We start from the raw sequence: 17863 nt of genomic DNA on the forward strand, positions 1-17863 counted from the left end.
TAGGGGATGGAGGAAATCTGCTGAAGGAGAGGGAATAGGAATAAGTGCTGTCTTCCCTTTTATCAGCAGGATGATCTGCATCTGCTGCTTTCTGTAAATGTAACAAGCCCTGCTTTCATAGAAAGTGCACTTGAGATCCAAGCCTGGAATGGCCATGGCTATAGGTTATACTATGTTATAAAATTTGAGAAATTGTTTAATTGATATGCTTTATTTTAATGGTTATAGCTTTGTTTCTGGGGGGAAGAAGAAATGAAACACTTTCAAAACAGCTTCAAATTCAATATTGCTGTTACCACTAAGTTTGCATAGGCTGCATGCATGTCTATGATCAGTGTTAGAGTCCCAGAAGTTCTGGAGGTATCAGGTTCCTCCTCTGGGTTTAAAAATAAGATTTCATTAATCACTGATAAAAATCATTTTCCTTGGTCACTTAAATATATTTTACGTGCACTAGAGGAATCAAAACTTGAACATTGCTTGCCATTTCAGCTAAGCTGAACTTTATTGAACCCTTTGTTTGACAATCATGTTTCATATCTTTTTTAAAGTTGGCAAAATAATGAGCTATAAAACTTACAGAAAAGATCCCACTGGTACATTGGTTAAATGTGTTCTTTTATCACAGAGACATGTACAACATGATGCTGATGCTGCTTGTTGGAATTTTGAGGGTGTGCCTTGATTGACACTTAGTGGGTCACTCATGTATTTAGATACATTGTGGGCCTGTTGGTGCTTGTCATTTGTGCTTGACAAAAGGCTATTGGGTCATACTATTTAATGAGAATCATAGTCTAGTCTTTTTGATTTCCCTGTCAAAGTATCTGTTAGCATCTTTATCATTCATGTTTAGGACTGTGGTGCTAAAATTTAGGTGCAGACTTTGTGGAAATTCTATTACTGCTACATTTAATCAGTGTCTCTTTCTGGTAGAACTTGCAGCTAAGCATTTGCTAGCTGCTTAATTCCAGAACTAAAAAGGGTATCACTGATGAGTGAAGGGTTTATTTGATACAGCCAACACTGTTCTATAATTTGCAGTCTTGTATATCTTTCTGGAGCTGGATGTTAAGCTCTCCTTCAGTTTAGTATTTCAGGATTGCTTAATTTGCATTTGAGGCATGTTGGTATATGTTACTGATGCCTCTCTCTGATTGAACCAGCACAGAGACACGTAACCTCTTGGTGGCTGCTTATTTATCTTCTGACAAGCTATGTGTCCTGAAAACTATGATTTTCCTTGTTAGTTAAGACAGTGAGTTCAGCCTCCTCAAATGAGAGCTGGATGACATGCAGGAATGTTCCTGATTGCTAAATTATGATCTGGTGATCAGGTTGGAGCCAAATAAAATGTACTGGGAAAGAGGAGGATACATAACTCTCAATCCCATATTTCTTTAAAAGTGATTTCTGAGTGAAGGTCTTGAACCCTCTCCTTCTTTGTTTCCTGCTGTCATTTTTTTCCTCAAACTACTCATAGCCAAACTGGGGAAGGGGAAAATCTGCCCCTGATCCACATGGAGCTCAAAAAGTAGATACAGTTTATATCTGGGAAAGGACGAGAGAAGAAAAAGTTCTTAAAGTCTATTCCAGTCAGTGTTGATGGGGGAAAGATCTATGCCTTGACCCTTGCACTGTGAGGTGCCTCAAGACTCGATTCTCTTCCTGCTCCTATTTAACATCTGAATAAGGCTGTTGGGTAAGATCCATCTGTCAGTATGGGGTTAAGTATAATCAGTATGCTAATGATACCCAGTTATATATCTCAACCCCTGAACAAATAAGCAATGCTGTTGAGATTTGTCCCAATGTCTGGAAGCTGTGGGGGACTGGATGGAGATGAACAGGCTTTGGCTCAACCCAAGGTATGGCTGGGAGTCTTAAGGCACTCTGGATCTGGAGACTTTCCGTCTTTATTTCTGATGGGGTTGCACTCCCCCACACAGCCTTGATGCACAATTTGGGGTCTTCCTAGATTCATGACTCCTGCCTGAAGAGTATATGACAACTCTGACTCCTCAGAGGGTCTTTTAACAAATCCATCTTGTGCACCAGTTGTGCCCATTTCTGTATTGGGAGGCCTTATTCACAGTCATTCATGCTTTGGTCACCTCCTGTCTGATTACTGATTATTTCAATGCACTTCACATGGTGCTGCCCTTGAAGACCACTCAGAAGCTAAGCCGGTCCAGAATGCAGTACAGGTAGTCTCCAGGTTAAGAACATCTGACTTATGGAGAACTCATACTTACCATACCTATGAGTTGCTGAAGCCACACACAATGTTTTCATGAAATGCTGAAGCCTCACATTTTTAATATACAACCTGTTTTCAGCAGTTTTCAGAGGTTCATTAAAATATTGCGGGGCTTCAGCAGTTTGTTGGCTCGAGGAAGGAGAATGCCATCCACCATTTTTAGTAACAGACAACCCATTTGTAAGTATAAGTTCCAACTTACATACACATTTGAGTTAAATACAGACTTGGGAATTGAACTCGTTCTTAACCTGGGGACTACCTGTAGTACAGGTAGTTATGGATTACTACTTAACTTAATGAGCTGCATTGTTTTCCACTAGGTTTCTAGGTACAATTCAAGGTGCTGGTTATCACCTTTAAAGCCAGTCATGGCCAGGGCCTGTTTATTTGCAGGACTGTCTCCAATTACTTCTGCCTGTCTGATGAGTTCTGATAGGGTTGGCATATGCTGGGTCCCATCACTTAAGCCATATCATCTCATGTGATTGAGATGTGCCTTCTCTGTCCCCATGCCTGCCCTATGGAGCAGCATTCACCCCGAGATCCAGATGGCCTGTCCATGCCTGCCTTGTGTAAGACTTTGAAGACCTGGTTTTTTCTCCCAGGCATTGGGTCAGGAGATCTTGTGAGCTTATCTTGATTGATACTTTTTTATTTTTTCAACTGCCTCTGACACAGTATGTTTATTGTTTTGTGTTAGATGTTATGTTGTAATTTGTCGTTTTTCATTGTGAACATGGCCCTGAGTCACATGTTGAGTGGTCAGCTCTATAAATTAAAAAATTCTTATCTCGTATAAAAATTAATTTTGTTTCCTTATTATTTTGTATTCTTACTAAACATTATTTTTTTGTCTGAATTAGGGATTCCTGCTAATCATGGGAAGCCCAATGGGTACTCTGTGAGAGTAGATAATGCAGTGCCATTGGTAACACAGGCCCCAACCTTACTCCAAATAAGAGGAGTCTTATCTCAGGTATGTTAATTAGTATTCTACTGCAGACTTCACATTTTCAGAACTGCACATATTACTTGGTATTGTCTAATTTTTGAAGGTACATCATGTCCATGGTAAGGCATTTGTTTTGCATATAGAAAATTAAATTTTCCACTAAAAAAAACTCAGATATAAAAAACTAAAACACTGTCTTACCTGAGTCTTTAGAAACCTTAATTCAGTTTACTCCTGACAATGCTAGATGGACCAATGATCCAGTTTTATCTATGTGATTGTTCTCCATAATCCTTTTTGTGTTACAACAGACGTGGTCTAATAGAAGTCAGCAAATACTGTTTCCTGCATGGCAACACATAACTCCTGTGGCTCCTGCAACAACACTTGCTTCTGATTCTGTGGCTGGCCCACAGAGGCTTGGAGAATGGGGGTATGTTCAAACTGTATGCTTTGCTTTATATATTTCTTGTTAAAGATACCACTTATTTGAATAATGCATTATTTTCTCTGTCCTACCCAGGAAGATGATTCCCCATGGCAACCATTACAACTCAGTGATGACCCAGCCATTCTTAACCAATCAAATAACTTTATCTGCTCCTCAGCCAATCAGTGTGGGTATTGCACATGTAGTTTGGCCTCAACCAACACCTACCAAGAGAAATAAAGCCAGGTTGGTATTGCATATGATTTGTGGTTAATTTAGATGTTACCATACTTTCAGAATCCCTTTAAAAGGGGGCAGTATATTAGAAATATTACATGCTCAACAAGTTGTTGACATACCTAAATGTTTGTTTAGAGCTTTTGTGACTTTAAACATTAAATACTGCATTACAATACAAATTTGTTCGTAACATATTGATTAAAATCAAGGGAAACAGCCCCTCCCCCCCAAATGTGTAGAATTTTGCTGCCCTCTGATGTTATCTTTCCTTATGACAATAGTGGCTTCAACTGTGTCTAGGGCAGAAATATACTTTGGTTGGGTTATTTTTTAAAAAAATCTGGTAGCCCCAGTTAGTTGTTCCTAAATTTATGTGCATGAGGATTTATCAAATTTGAACTATTGCAATTAGCAACATTATATAATAATAGTCATAATATGACTTAGAATAGTATTAAGAATAGTCTTTCTTTTGCTGGCAGCAAGAAACACTGTAAGTGCTCTGTGGAGAAAATGTACCCCATCACTACAGAAGTTATTTACAAAGGTATGGGACATTTCAGTAATGGAGAAACCTAAGACCGGGAAGGACAGTTACAGTGATGAACTGTGTTAAGTAATCCCTGATTCGTGTCCACTGAAGTCATTGAATGTAGTTCATGATGATTTCAGTGGATTTTGAATCTGATGCAAAAATGTCTATGGTGTCCAAGCCAGCATTTCTTCATTTCTTCTTTCCTTTTTTTTAAAAAAAGTACCTTCAGTGTATTGTTCTACATTTCATGATAGATCCAACTCTGAACCTTGCATTCCAGCATATGAACAACCCTGCTTGTGATACACAATAGTTATACAAAAAGTTTTCCATTATTATTCTGGAAAACAACATTTTCCATGATACCTGTATGTTCATTGTTTTATGTTTCATATGTTGATTTATATTCATTGATGTTTCAAAGTTTTATGTTGTAGCTTAAATTAATTTGGTGAAGATAAATAAAGTTAGTAAATTTATTCCATAAAAACACTCTTACAAAAGTTCTAAATAAATCTCTTCTTCACAGGAGTAATGGGTTACAAAATGTCCAAAATTCGGCATTTGTGTCTCCAAAGATAATTAATATGAAGGCTGATGAAAAACTAAGTTTGGTAGAAACACAGGACAATCATAATTCAGAGAGGCAGGAAAGCAGCTATTGCACACCATCTATCAGGCAGGATCCTGACCCATCTGTTTCAAACAAGCAGCGCCAGGCTATCATCATTGCAGATTCCCCAAGTCCAGCAGCCAGTGTGATTACCATCAGCAGTGACACGGATGAAGATGATGTGATGCAAAGGCATTCAGTTGCAAAGTAGGTACTCCTGATGTATTCTACCTTCTGTTTTCCTAAAGGTTATATTGCACTTATAATATTGGTGTGCTAGTGCTAGTAACCTGAACATCCTAAATAATCTTGCATTAATAAATGGTTGCGTTTTTAAAAATCAGGAGTCAAATGGATTTTTTGTTTTATGTTTATATTCAACAGATCATTTGAATCAGCTTTCATTATAGCTTTTTGAATTGAAGTTTGCATGTGTAAACTTACAAGGACTCTGTATATGACAAACAAAAATGGAGCTCATGTATGTGTGCATGTTCAGTTATATGTATTGAAAAAAACTCCACTGAAGGGCATGTATGCACAGCATGGCATTGCCAAGCATGTATAGCCACAGATTTACCCAATGACTCTTTTCCCACAAGTGCAACCATTTCTGGGAGATAAAGCCACTGAAAAGAGGCCTAGGACACTGGTGGAAGAAGACAAAAGTAAATCTGACCAAGCACTGGTACAAGCTCAAGTCTGAGTCTTACATCATAGTCAAAAGGGAAGTGAAGTGTTGCTACTTTTCCTCCCCTGTTGTGTTGGTAGGCTGTTGTTCAGCTTATTAGGAAAGGGATGGTCAGCATATCTCCTGCCTGACTGCTGTGACCTGTTATTACAGGTAGTTCTTGATTTACGACAGCAATTAAGACCAGAATGTCCATCGCTAAGCGTGTAAAGTGTGACTGCATTGCTTAGCAATGGCAATCCCTGCAATCCTGATTGCTGTCATTAACTGAATCCCATGGTCATTAGGCGAGGCAACGTCCTGCCAGCTTCCCACAACCAAGTCAGTGGGGAAGTCAGCAGGAAATTGCAAATCCCAGGCAGCTTGCAAGCAGTTCAGCAGGCAGGTAAGTGGCTGCTGCCAGGTAGGGGAGGGTGCAAGGAAGGCACAGCAAGGGTTGGAGAAGGGGTGTGAGAGTGGCCAGCACAGCACGAGCGCAGAGGCTGGGGCAGGGTTTGTGGGTGGGGGAGACTTACCCTAGCAACTTGTGACCTTCCCTGCCGGCTTCCCCATTGACTTTCTGGGGAAGCAAGCAGGGAAGGTTGCAAATGACGATCACGTGGTTGCAGGGCACTGCAACTGGTTGTAACTGTGAGCCAGTTGCCAAGTGCCCAGATCGTGATCATGTGACCACGGGGGTGCTGGGATGGCGGGAACTCCAAGGACCAATTGTAACCACCATTAGTTCAGTGCCATCATGACTTCGAACGGTCACTGAACGAAAGGTTGTAAATTGAGGACTACCTGTACAACATTTTGCTGCTGAAGTAACTTAAATTTGCGAAGTTAGATTTCCCTTGATTCCTCATGGGAAAAATCCTTTGTCGTAATTGGGACAACGGTTTGCTCTGTTATCTGGGACTCCTTCTGGTCTGTGAATTCTGATGAGGGGAGTAATAATACAGTAGTAACAGTGAGATGCATGAGGGCTGAATGTTAGTAGATATAACATGCGCGTGTCCCTCGTTTTCTTTTTCAGATGCAAAGGAAGTCTTGATTGTGAAGCTTGCCAGAGTACACTAAATATTGACCGTGTGTGTTCATTAAGTAGTCCTGACAGCACTTTGAGCACAAGCTCTTCTGGACAATCAAGTCCATCCCCTTGTAAAAGACCTAACAGGTAGGGGTTGTAAATAATTACACCAGCGATTCACATATAATACTAACTTTCCAATTCTGGCCTAATGGGGCATGAGAGAGACAGTACTATGTCTTTGCAAACAGATATTTTGTTGCTCTTTTGTTCTTCTTTTGTGTCAACTGAAAACCAAGTTTAATAAGATCTTGAATATACACTTAATTTGCTGTTACATATGAACAGGAACTAGAGTTAATGCTTTCAAGCAAAGCAAGATTTGTTTGAAAATGGGTAACGATAATCTCTGTTTTTTATGTAACAGCCACTGTTGGTTTTCCTATTTAAAAGAAAGAAAGACTGAAGTATATTGTTCATGCATATCATGCTTAACCCAAAGGCTTTCTTGACACTTTTATGTGGGAACATAAAAGTGGGAACTTGAACCTGATGTTAAAAATATCAATTCAACAAAGCTATAAATATGTGTAGAAAAACATGGTTTTAAGGCTGTAAGCTACAAAGTTCTTGCGGCTTTGAATTCAGCAATTATGAATCAATCTTATTATTTATTCTTAAAATATAAATGATTACATTTTGAATAGTCCAACAGAGAGGACTAAAATGAGCAATCTTGTTCAGTTGTGAGATTCTTGGAAGTGTAATAATTTAAAAACATACCATAAAATTATCATGCTGCTCTGAGAATTGCCATGACAACTGGGTTACCCTAATTAAAAAGATCAAGAGTATTCCTAAAGCTGAGGCAAATGTTTGATGATTTTTTGTTGAAAAAAAGAAAAATTATTGCCATAACAGTTGTTAGGTTAAAGACCATTAACATATTTTTCAGTCCTCTTAGCAGCATTGATTGGCTGTAGTTTAGATGTCACTTTTTGTTTCATTATCAGCTTTTTCCCCTCCTAGTAACAACCAATTAGATTTGGTTATATGAGATCATCATTTAAGGTAAATGAAATTAGCAGTATTGCAGTTGCTAGGAAGAAGAGCTATTTTGAACAGTTAATGGCACTGGTGCTGCAGCAGATCAGGAGTGAAAAGAAACTGTTACTGCTTTAATAGTGAGGGATTGTGTGCATATGGGGTTTGTTGAAGACTTCCCCAAGTAAAGTCTGCCTTTTCTTTGGAAGGTGTGATTGGTAATCCAGCTAAATTAGGCCAGCACTCAGTAAATCAAAGTTATTTGCTTAGAATTATCCCTTTTCATAATTGATGGCTAAAATATTTATTTTTTGTACTGATCTGTTATCTTTGGATTTTGAAAATGCTGAAATGTTTTTCCATAGTTCATACTGTAAAAGTTGTCTTAAAAATTAAATGTGAAAATTGAGATTGTTAACTTCAGTCTCAGTTCCTTTGCTGAAACTTCAAAATATTAAATAAAATATGAAAGAATTTCTGGTATTCATTTTAATATGTTTTGAATACCTCTCTGGATATATACTGCTAAAGGTAGAAACCCTATGTAACAGATAAATTCTTAGTAGTACTTTATTTTATATTATAGCATATCGGATGATGAACAAGAAAGTGGCCGTGATACTGTGGATGGCTTCCCCAGCTCAGACTCTTCAGGCCATGATAGCCCATTTCTAGCAAATCGTTTTTCAGAAGCAACCAATAAAAAAACAGAAACCAGAGCCTCTGCTAACCTGGAAGCCAAGCCAACTGTATGCACTGTGGTTGTGCCACCAATGAGGATAGAGAACAGGTTAAATGTAGATGAGCAAATGACAAACTCAGGTACTTTTTGGGGAGGGGGGTGAGGTTATTTTCTTGGTCAGTCTGCCCAATACTGATTGCTTCCAAAAGTTGGTGAATTGAGAACTGCTTGTGTAATTGATTATTCCCTTCTTCTCCATTGCTCCCAAATCCTCTAGAAAGTATCTCTGGAGAATTAGGATGTCCTCCTCAGCAGCTTGGCATAAAGGTCTTCAGGCAAGGAGCATGTAGCATTTGTAATCTTCGTGCTAGAAAATGTTAGAAAGTGCAGGGAAGTCCTTTTGCAAGTGGAGCTGATATTCTGTATTCACTAATTGCTTCCTCATTGACAGTTCCTCTGGAGAGGTTTTATTGGAACAAAGACAGCAGGAAAGAGAGAAGATCTATTATGCGTGTGACTTTCCACTCATACAGATTTATATAGAACCTGATATCAGTAATTAAACCAATTAATGCCTATTAACCAGTAGTAATCAGGGATGGTGAGGTCCTTTTCCCAAAGCCTCCATAAAATTTTTCAGGTAATGTTTAATATCTGCAGTGAATATAGAGGTTTTCTTTACTCGAATAACAAAGTGAAAATATTAGAAGCAGCCCTATTTATATTTTCTTAGTTAATACCTGCCAGCCACTGGTAAGACGTCGATCTGCTCGTGTAAAAACCAACCATTCTTCTGGCTTGGGTAATCGTCAGCGAAAATTTATATCAGCATTCCATCAGCAGCATTCAAACCTCAGTCAGGTATGTGTGTGAATATATACTGCAAACATAGTTTCCTAATTCATTCAGGATGTTCATTTTGATCTAAAGTTGTAAAGATCTGCCACTGTTGTAATTATTTTCTTGATGTAAATGTTTACAAATCAAGCAGCAATATCAATACAGTGTATTTTTTGTGACTATTTCTAGTTCTGGAATATTTGTCTTTTACCAGTTGAAGCATATGCAGCAAAAATTTGTAGGGCAAGATATATTGTGCTCAAGGCTTGAAGACCAGTTAATTTAGCTCTGTATGAGCTGCATCTTCAGTTTAAATGGATGCAGTGCCACAGCTATATGAATGGAGTTAACTGATTGTAGGAAAGATATTGTGTGTGTGCATGCATGTATGAATGTCTGCACAAACACATAGATGGAAATCTATCTGTATACTGCATGGGTCAATTTGCATATGCAAGGACCCAAAGTGTAGGTGCTATCTAGTAGTAATAGGAATTTTTGATGGTGCTGGTTATGTAAATGTTATTTATATCCCAGTTACAACTACTCTTTTCATGGCCTCTTCTCTCCTTAAGATTCTAAGGAGAAGGTAGAGTGAGGTTGGAAAAAGAAATACTTCCTTTCATAATGTTAGAAAGTAGAATAACCCAATAAAACATACCAGCAGTACACTCAAAGTAGATGAGGAAATGCTACTACTCAGTGGGCTGGATCTGCATTTGGCCATATTTGGGAACAGAATGTTTCCTGAAATGGGTATTAAACCAAAAAAACATTTTTTACATTATCATTTTAGAGATGGTATATATTAGTAAAAGGAGGAAGAAACAGGGTGTTTGATGTTGCATTACTAGGACAGAGAGAAATGATTCATTTATTGTTTAAAATTAACTACCATTTCTCTTGAGACAGGTTCAGCCATTTGGATCTGGGTCTCAGGAGTGGAATGGAAACTCTGGTCATTGGAGGCAGCAGACGTACATCCCAAATAATGTTGCTGGTCATGCCTTCTCTCTTCCACATGGAAGTCCCACTCATACTTCAGTTCATGCACAATTGGCTGGAAATACACATCTTGGAGGACAGCCTGCAATTCTACCTTACCCATCATCTGCATCCCTTAGTACTGCTGCCCCTGTGGCCCACATCTTTGCATCACCATGTACCTCAAGACCAATATTACATCATCCCACTTACAGTATTTCTCATCATGGTGGCATAGTTCATCAGGTCCCAGTGGGCATAAATCCCCGACTACTGCCTTCCCCAAACATTCATCAGACTCGGTATAAACCAATTTTCCCACCACATTCTTACATTGCATCACCTGCTTATACAGGATTTCCATTGAGTCCAACAAAACTCAGCCAGTATCCATTTATGTGAGACTGAAGTTACAGTATGCTGACAAAGTTTGCGCGTGTATGTATATATATATATGTGTGTGTGTGTGTGTGTGTATATACTGTATATGAATGATTTGAGAGGAAAACATGGTATTTAATAAATATTAGCCATGGCACAAGAAAATTATTTTTTTTTAATCATGTTAGACTTGGGTGCAATTTAAATAACCTTGAGCTTTAACTCACTTTTAATGTGTGTTTTGCACATTTGGTATAAATTTGTCTTTAGTCATGTTACCTTCTTATGAAATAACTCAAAACAGGTGACTTAAGGGAGTGAAAATTCAGTTTTGCTCCTACTATTTTTATAAAATTGCCTTCTGATCTAGTGCGAGGCACTTCTACGTTTGGGAAGCCATTGAGTGTACAGGTTTAGAGCAACAGATGCACACGTCATCAGTATCATGTATGAATAACTTGTTTGTATTATGTACCTTGATGTTCCGTGTCGAATCACGTATCTAAAAAGGTTGAGCTGTTCTCCACATTGCATGTGTCCTTTGCATGGGCAAAAATACAGTTGCCTAGAAATCTGCTCTTAAATGTTGGTGTCCTGATAATCTCAGCTGCATTGTAAACGGTTCCCACATAGTGCCTTAAATATTCAAGGTTGTTAATGTCACTGCATTATAAATGTTGAGGACTGCAGCACTTAACACTCAGATTTGTTGATTCTTTGATAGATTAATGCACGCTCACTACTTTCTTTCCTTTTCCATTGTGTGTGGTATGATTTTAGTACTGGGTGAGATTTCTTTTTTGGAAGGCAGCATGTGTTGCTGTTAAATGAATTCCGCTGTCTGATAGTTTCCCTCAAAATAAGCTTCAAGAAAAGCATTTTGTAGTGTTTAGGAAAAGTTGATTCATTAGCTTGTTGAATTTAAAAAAATTGTGTTTTATACTGTCTGGTGGAACTGCAATACAATCTAAAGTAGTTTATTTTCAAAGTGTTTTATATCCAACTGGATTTAATAACCTGTTTAAAGGTGCAGTAGGAATTATCTGGATAGATAGTGAAAGACAATAAAAGCAAAACGCTTGTTGATTCATACTGTGGTTTCATCTTTGCTTGAGCAAACCATGCAGTATTTAATAAATAGTAGCAGAATATTTACTGTTGAAGCTTGAAATTATGTGAGTACTTTTTGTGCAATTTTTCATTTATGCATGGGAGAGGTTTTAGCTTTTTTACAGTATGGTATTTGTTCTAGAGTTTGGGGAGTATTTTCTTATTTAAGACATTCCATCAGGGACAACAGATGACATGCATTTTCCCTATGTAGTCAATCTCTCTGTTTATTTTGTTCAAATGAAATTGCTTTTGCAGCACCAAAGACTTAATCATCCATTTTCTATAAAAGGTAGCTACTTTTTTCATAGACCTCAAATATACTGTAGTGCTATGGTGGATTTAAAGGAGGATACTAAAGTGAGGCTGTGATCTAGCTTGTGAGGCAAATAATAAATTGTATCATTTATCTTGAATGTATCATAGATAAGCTGCTATATAATGATTGCCACTTCAAATAGCTGTGAAATTAGGTGATTTAACTAGTTTTTAGCCTTCTGATTTCTGTATAAGTCTAATTACATGAAATGGAAGTAGAGGGTTGATTTTGTTTTGTTTCCTTTCATGTTTGGAGTGTTGTAACTACTATATTGTAAATGATGGAAAACAAATTGCATATGTTATTTTGAGTGTGTTATTTGCATCAGTATTTTATCTCTATTAACTATCATTGCATATAAGTGGCTGTATTCATGTAATATAATTTTTATGTGTTCATATTGACATTGTGCAGACACTTAAACTACTTATCTTTTTTTAATAAATGTTCCTGGAATACAGTTCTTGCAGCACAGACTGGAATAGGAGTGGAAAGAGTTTCTTTCAAGCACAATCCTAAGCATGTTTACTTAAAGGCGATCCTACTGACTTTAACGGGGCTTGCTTCTAGGAAAGTGTGCGTACGATTGGAGCCTCAGCAGGCTAGCAGTTGAAAGAGATTTTTCTTTGCTCCATTAACACAAGCAGTGTTTTATTTAATGAATGTCTAAGTGAAATAAATGTGCCTGCACCTGAAATACAGCAGTATTAGTTCATTAAAAAACCAAACCAAACCAGCAGTACATTTTAATGACTGAACATGGTAATGAATTCTATTTTTCCATTTAATGCTGGAGCTACAATCAGAGAGCCCAGCTCTGCAGGGCTGGAGGGGCATTTTTGCCACCTGCCTTGTCAAGCAAAAGCACTTTTGAAATACTGAAAAGATTAAAAACCTGTTTGTGGAATTGAAAGAATTGCTACTGAAAGAAAAAGTCTCAGTGGGCCCATATTAGTCATTGAGTGTACCCAAAGGAGTATGCTGGATTTCAGTTTCAGTGGTTTTTCACACATAATTGTATGCATTTTGTATAAACAGACTTCTCTTTCTGTATGTATCTCTCTTAAAACAAGCATAATTCATTTGAATTCATTTGAAAAATTTTTGGCATTTTCTGAAACTTACATAGAGGACATCCAGAAAATCACCAAGTAGATTTGTCATTCTTCTTAATATTTATGGTTCCACAAATTCCTGTCTTCTCTTAAGTTCCTGGTATTGGGAATGGGGTTTCTTGAGTGCTGTTTCCATTGCTGGCACTGGACTCACCAAGAGCCGCAAACACCACAAGTTAACTTACTTTTCTACAGCAATTAAAGAGAGAAAATATGCTCCTTAAAAACTGGATCTTCCTTTCTTTGAAATATTTACTTTGTTTTTCAGTTGTGTTCAGGATATAAAGCTAATGTACATGGAATAATATGCCAGGTCAGACACTAACATCTTGTCAGTATACTCCAGAGGAAGCCTGTGGTTCCTTGTGTACTGTAAAAGATATATTTTTAACTTTCCAGAAGTGAAAAATAGGACCTACCACAACCAACACTAAAAATAATGTACAGCCAGTTCTTTAATGATGTTTGCAAAGAAGGACCAGATCATATGCCCTCTCTCAGGCTGTAATCCATAATTTCACTCCAGAGCAGTGCAGTTGACTCTGGTTAGCTGTGGAATAGCTTGGCTACTTGGTGGCTGTAGCTAATGCCTTTTAAATAAAACACTGCACGATAACAAATTGCATACTATTTTTAATTTGGAAAGTAATTTTTATATTAATTCCTTGTATTCAGTTTTTAACTTTAATTCAGGGTGTGTTATTGATCAAATATACTACTGTATTTACTAATTATTTTGTTTTGAATTTTTTAAAATACTCTGTACTTACTGCTCAATTTAACTTGGATTCTGTTAAAGCTAAAAATCACACTGCAAACTATAGAAAGATTTGTGTTAGGAGTGAGTATATAGATTTGGTTATTAAGTTTGAACTGTTATCACTTAATAATGATTTGTAGACTTGTGGCTTTTTTGTTCCTGATTTCTGTGCTACACTAGTTTGTCATGTAGCAATTGCACTGTGCAATATTACAATAAGAGGACTGGGAAAATTTTTATGGATGTAATGTTTCCTACAGTTTGCGATAGTATTTCTCTCTAGTTCTCAGCGATTTAAATGTGACCAAGCCTTCTGTACTTTGTCACAAAAAGCGGGTTTTCCAGGTGACTATTTTGGTGAGTGTCAAAATAAGAATTTATGGTGTATTACTGTCAAGATTCACTTTGAATTAAAATATATATTGCAGCAATTGATTCTTGTTGGCTTTTATTTATACAATTTTTTAAAAATCCAAATTTTTCAGGGTATATCCCCATTCATAAAGGCATAGCCTTCTCTGTTTAGAAGGGGCAGATCTGATCTCCAACAACAGTTAGATTATGTGCTGACAGGAGAAGTTGCAAAGTGGTGGGAAATTATTTGTGTCCACACCTGTAATCAGAGTGATAGAGGAAAACAAATATAAGAATATTTAATGAAGAACATAAAGTCTGTAATGTTAATTCTATGGAAAAATGTACGTGCTATTCCTATATATAAAATTCTCTTCCTAAAAACATGAGAATTCCACATAAAAATGATTAACTCTTACGTTAAGAAAGTTGAAGCCACTAATTTAAGAAAGGAAAATAGAGGGGAGGAAAATAAATGTGGCATGTTTTGTGGTGAATGTTGCACCATTCTATGCCTTTAACTTGAGATAATAGAAAACCTGCCTTGCATGCACAATGCCCAGAGTTTTCCAGGCTATGACAGTAGTCTATTTCTAGTATAACACTGGAGACAAGAGAAACAGGAAATATAAGGTAAAGCTGGTTTAGGACTATCCAACTTCAAAGGTATGGACATCGCTGAGGAAACAAACCTTAAAAGTGAAACAATATTCTAAACAAAGACTGAGTGGTTTCAAACTCTTTCATACAAATCCTTGTGCATTTCCAAGCAGTGGTGAGCTATTTATCGCAATTGTTCATAGTTATCCTTCTGTTGTATAAGAAAAACTGGTCAATTTCCTCTTAATGATTCTGGATATATTTTGTTGCACAAAGAAAACGGAAAATGTTAGGCTCTGATTTATGACTGCCATTTAGTTTCCTTTAGAATTAGCTTTGCACATGTGAAAACAATAATGTATTGATGGTAAGGACTATATTATGTATTATGTTAGTACTTTGCCCTAGACATCTTGTTCTGTGCTGTCAACTACACACAGAAATAGCTTCTGCTATAGACTCAGGATGTTTAATCTATAACAACTACAGTAACACAAAAGCACGTTGCAGACTTAAAACTTCCTGCTATAAGTGCATGGAAAACAAGAGCTTGCTTTTCCAGAGAGACAAATTACAGGTTCAGGAAGGATCCAAGAGCAATCAGTATCCAGTCCACAGTCCAGCCAGGTAAGCCAATACAGCACAAGAACAGTTTTAGGAAGTGGGCAGTGAAGTGTTATTTGCCCCAAAGAGCCGGTCAGGCAAATATCCTTTTCTTATAGCTCTGACTGCCGTCTTTCAAGTAGGTGGCTTGACTTTCTTGCTCTATCCTTCGTAATTTGTGATTTGTTGCAGGACTCAGGATCTTACCTTACTCAGATTCTATGTCAGCTGACCCAGCCTGCACCCATATCTCCTTGAGTGCTGCTTCCACTGGGTCAAGCTGAGACTCAGCCTGGTCAAACTCTTCAACTTTGGAATCTGAAAACTCGGTCTGATCCCTAAATCATCTTCAGGTTCCATGTATTTCATGATGTCCCATTTGTGCTTTTTTATGTACATCTGTAACATACATGAAGAAAATAATCGAGAATAGAATCCTTTTATATTTTATTACATGATCCCATCAACATTTTACATACAGTGCATTCGGAAAGTATTCAGACCCCCTTTTTTCAATTTTGTTATGTTGCAGCCTGATACTACAATTGTTCAAATTCATTTTTTTTCTCATTAATCTACACTCAGTACCCCATAATGACAAAGTGAAAACAGAAGTTTAGAAATGTCTGTAAATCTATTAAAAAGAAAAAACTGAAATATCACATTGGCATAAGTATTCAGACCCTTTACTCAGTACTTTGTTGAAGCACCTTTGGCAGCAATTACAGCCTCGAGTCTTTTTCGGTATGACGCAATAAGCTTTGTACACCTGAACTGGGGGATTTTCTGCCATTCTCCTTTGCAAATCCTCTCAAGCTCAATCAGGTTGGATGGGGACTGTTGGCGGACAGCCATTTTCAGGTCTCTCCAGAGACATTCAATAGGGTTCAAGTCAGGGCTCTGGCTGGGCCGCTCTAGGGCATTCACAGAGTTGTCCCTAAGCCATTCCTGTGTTGTCTTGGCTGTGTGCTTAGGATCGGTGTCATGTTGGAAGGTGAACCTTCGGCCCAGTCTGAGGTCCTGAGCACTATGGAACAGGTTTTCATTGAGGATATCTCTGTCCTTTTCTCCATTCAGCTTTCCCTCAACCCTGACCAGTCTCCCAGTCTCTGCTGCTGAAAAACACCCCTATAGCATGATGCTGCCACCACCACGTTTCACTGTTGGGATGGTATTGGGCAGGTGCTGAGCGGTGCCTGGTTTCCTCCAGACATAACATTTAGAATTAAGGCCAAACAGTTCAATCTTGGTTTCATCAGACCAGAGAATCTTGTTCCTCACAGTCTGAGGGGCCTTCAGGTGCTTTTTTGCAAACTCCAAGCGGACTTTCATGTGTTTTGCACTGAGGAGAGGCTTCTGTCTAGCCACTCTGCCATAAAGCCCATATCAGTGGAGGGCTGCAGTGATGGTTGTCCTTCTGGAACTTTGTCCCATGTCCACACAGGATCTCTGGAGCTCAGTCAGAGTGACCATCAGGTTCTTGGTCACCTCTCTTACTGAGGCTCTTCTCCCCCGATTGCTCAGTTTGGCTGGGTGACTAGCTCTTGGAAGAGTCCTGGTTGTGCCAAACTTCTTCCATTTGAGAATTATGGAGGCCACTGTGCTCTTGGGAACCTTCAGTGCATCAGACATTTCTTTGTAGCCTTCCCCAGATCTGTGCCTTGCAATAATCCTGTCTCTGAGCTCTGCAGGCAATTCCTTTGACCTCATGGCTTTTGCTGAGATATATAGTATGCATTGTCAGCTATGAGGCCTTCAATAGAGAGGTGTGTGCCCTTCCAAATCATGTCCAATCAATTTAATTTACCACAGGTAGACTCCAGTCAAGGTGTAGAAACAACTCAGCAATGATCAAGAGAAATGGGGGGCACCTGAGGTAAAATTTGAGGGTTGTGGCAAAGGGTCTGAATACTTATGCCAATGTGATATTTCAGTTTTTCCTTTTTAATAGATTTACAGACATTTCTAAACTTCTGTTTTCACTTTGTCATTATGGGGTACTGAGTGTATATTAATGAGAAAAAAAAATGAATTTGAACGATTGTAGTATCAGGCTGCAACATAACAAAATTGAAAAAAGTGAAGGGGGTCTGAATACTTTCTGAATGCACTGTACATACTGTAGTAACTTGAATGCCAGATAACCCAAAATGTTTTTCTCATATCGATATTGTTTTGCAGAAATAAAACTATATAGTGGATTTGTGCATGCCATTTCAAAAAATTGGGGAATAAATACCATTATAGTGGGGAAAAGTTCAAACCATTTCAAATCTGGTTGAAGATAACAGATTGTTTTAATAGAACCTAAAAAAGAAATATGTGGACTGGGGAA

At 37.9% G+C, this 17863-nt stretch overlaps 1 protein-coding gene across 3 annotated transcripts in view; it reads left to right on the top strand.

Annotated features, from left to right (window-relative positions):
• HIPK3 (homeodomain interacting protein kinase 3) overlaps positions 1 to 10877 on the top strand; it is an 88577-nt gene extending 77700 nt beyond the window's left edge. For all 3 annotated transcript variants that reach the window (XM_088145875.1, XM_088145873.1, XM_088145874.1), the window contains exons 9-16: positions 3127 to 3239; positions 3527 to 3648; positions 3739 to 3891; positions 4950 to 5240; positions 6743 to 6883; positions 8367 to 8602; positions 9196 to 9323; positions 10215 to 10877. In XM_088145875.1, the coding sequence (XP_088002001.1) occupies positions 3127 to 3239; positions 3527 to 3648; positions 3739 to 3891; positions 4950 to 5240; positions 6743 to 6883; positions 8367 to 8602; positions 9196 to 9323; positions 10215 to 10688 (1658 nt within the window). In that variant the 3' untranslated portion in view covers positions 10689 to 10877. The remainder of the gene's footprint in view (positions 1 to 3126; positions 3240 to 3526; positions 3649 to 3738; positions 3892 to 4949; positions 5241 to 6742; positions 6884 to 8366; positions 8603 to 9195; positions 9324 to 10214) is intronic.
• Positions 10878 to 17863: the final 6986 nt, after the last annotated feature.

This window comes from Python bivittatus, unplaced genomic scaffold (genome assembly GCF_059951505.1).
Source record: "Python bivittatus isolate LINGU-HERP-01145 unplaced genomic scaffold, Pbiv_v1 ctg000480_np1212, whole genome shotgun sequence".
In the NCBI taxonomy this organism is placed as follows: Eukaryota; Metazoa; Chordata; class Lepidosauria; order Squamata; family Pythonidae; genus Python; species Python bivittatus.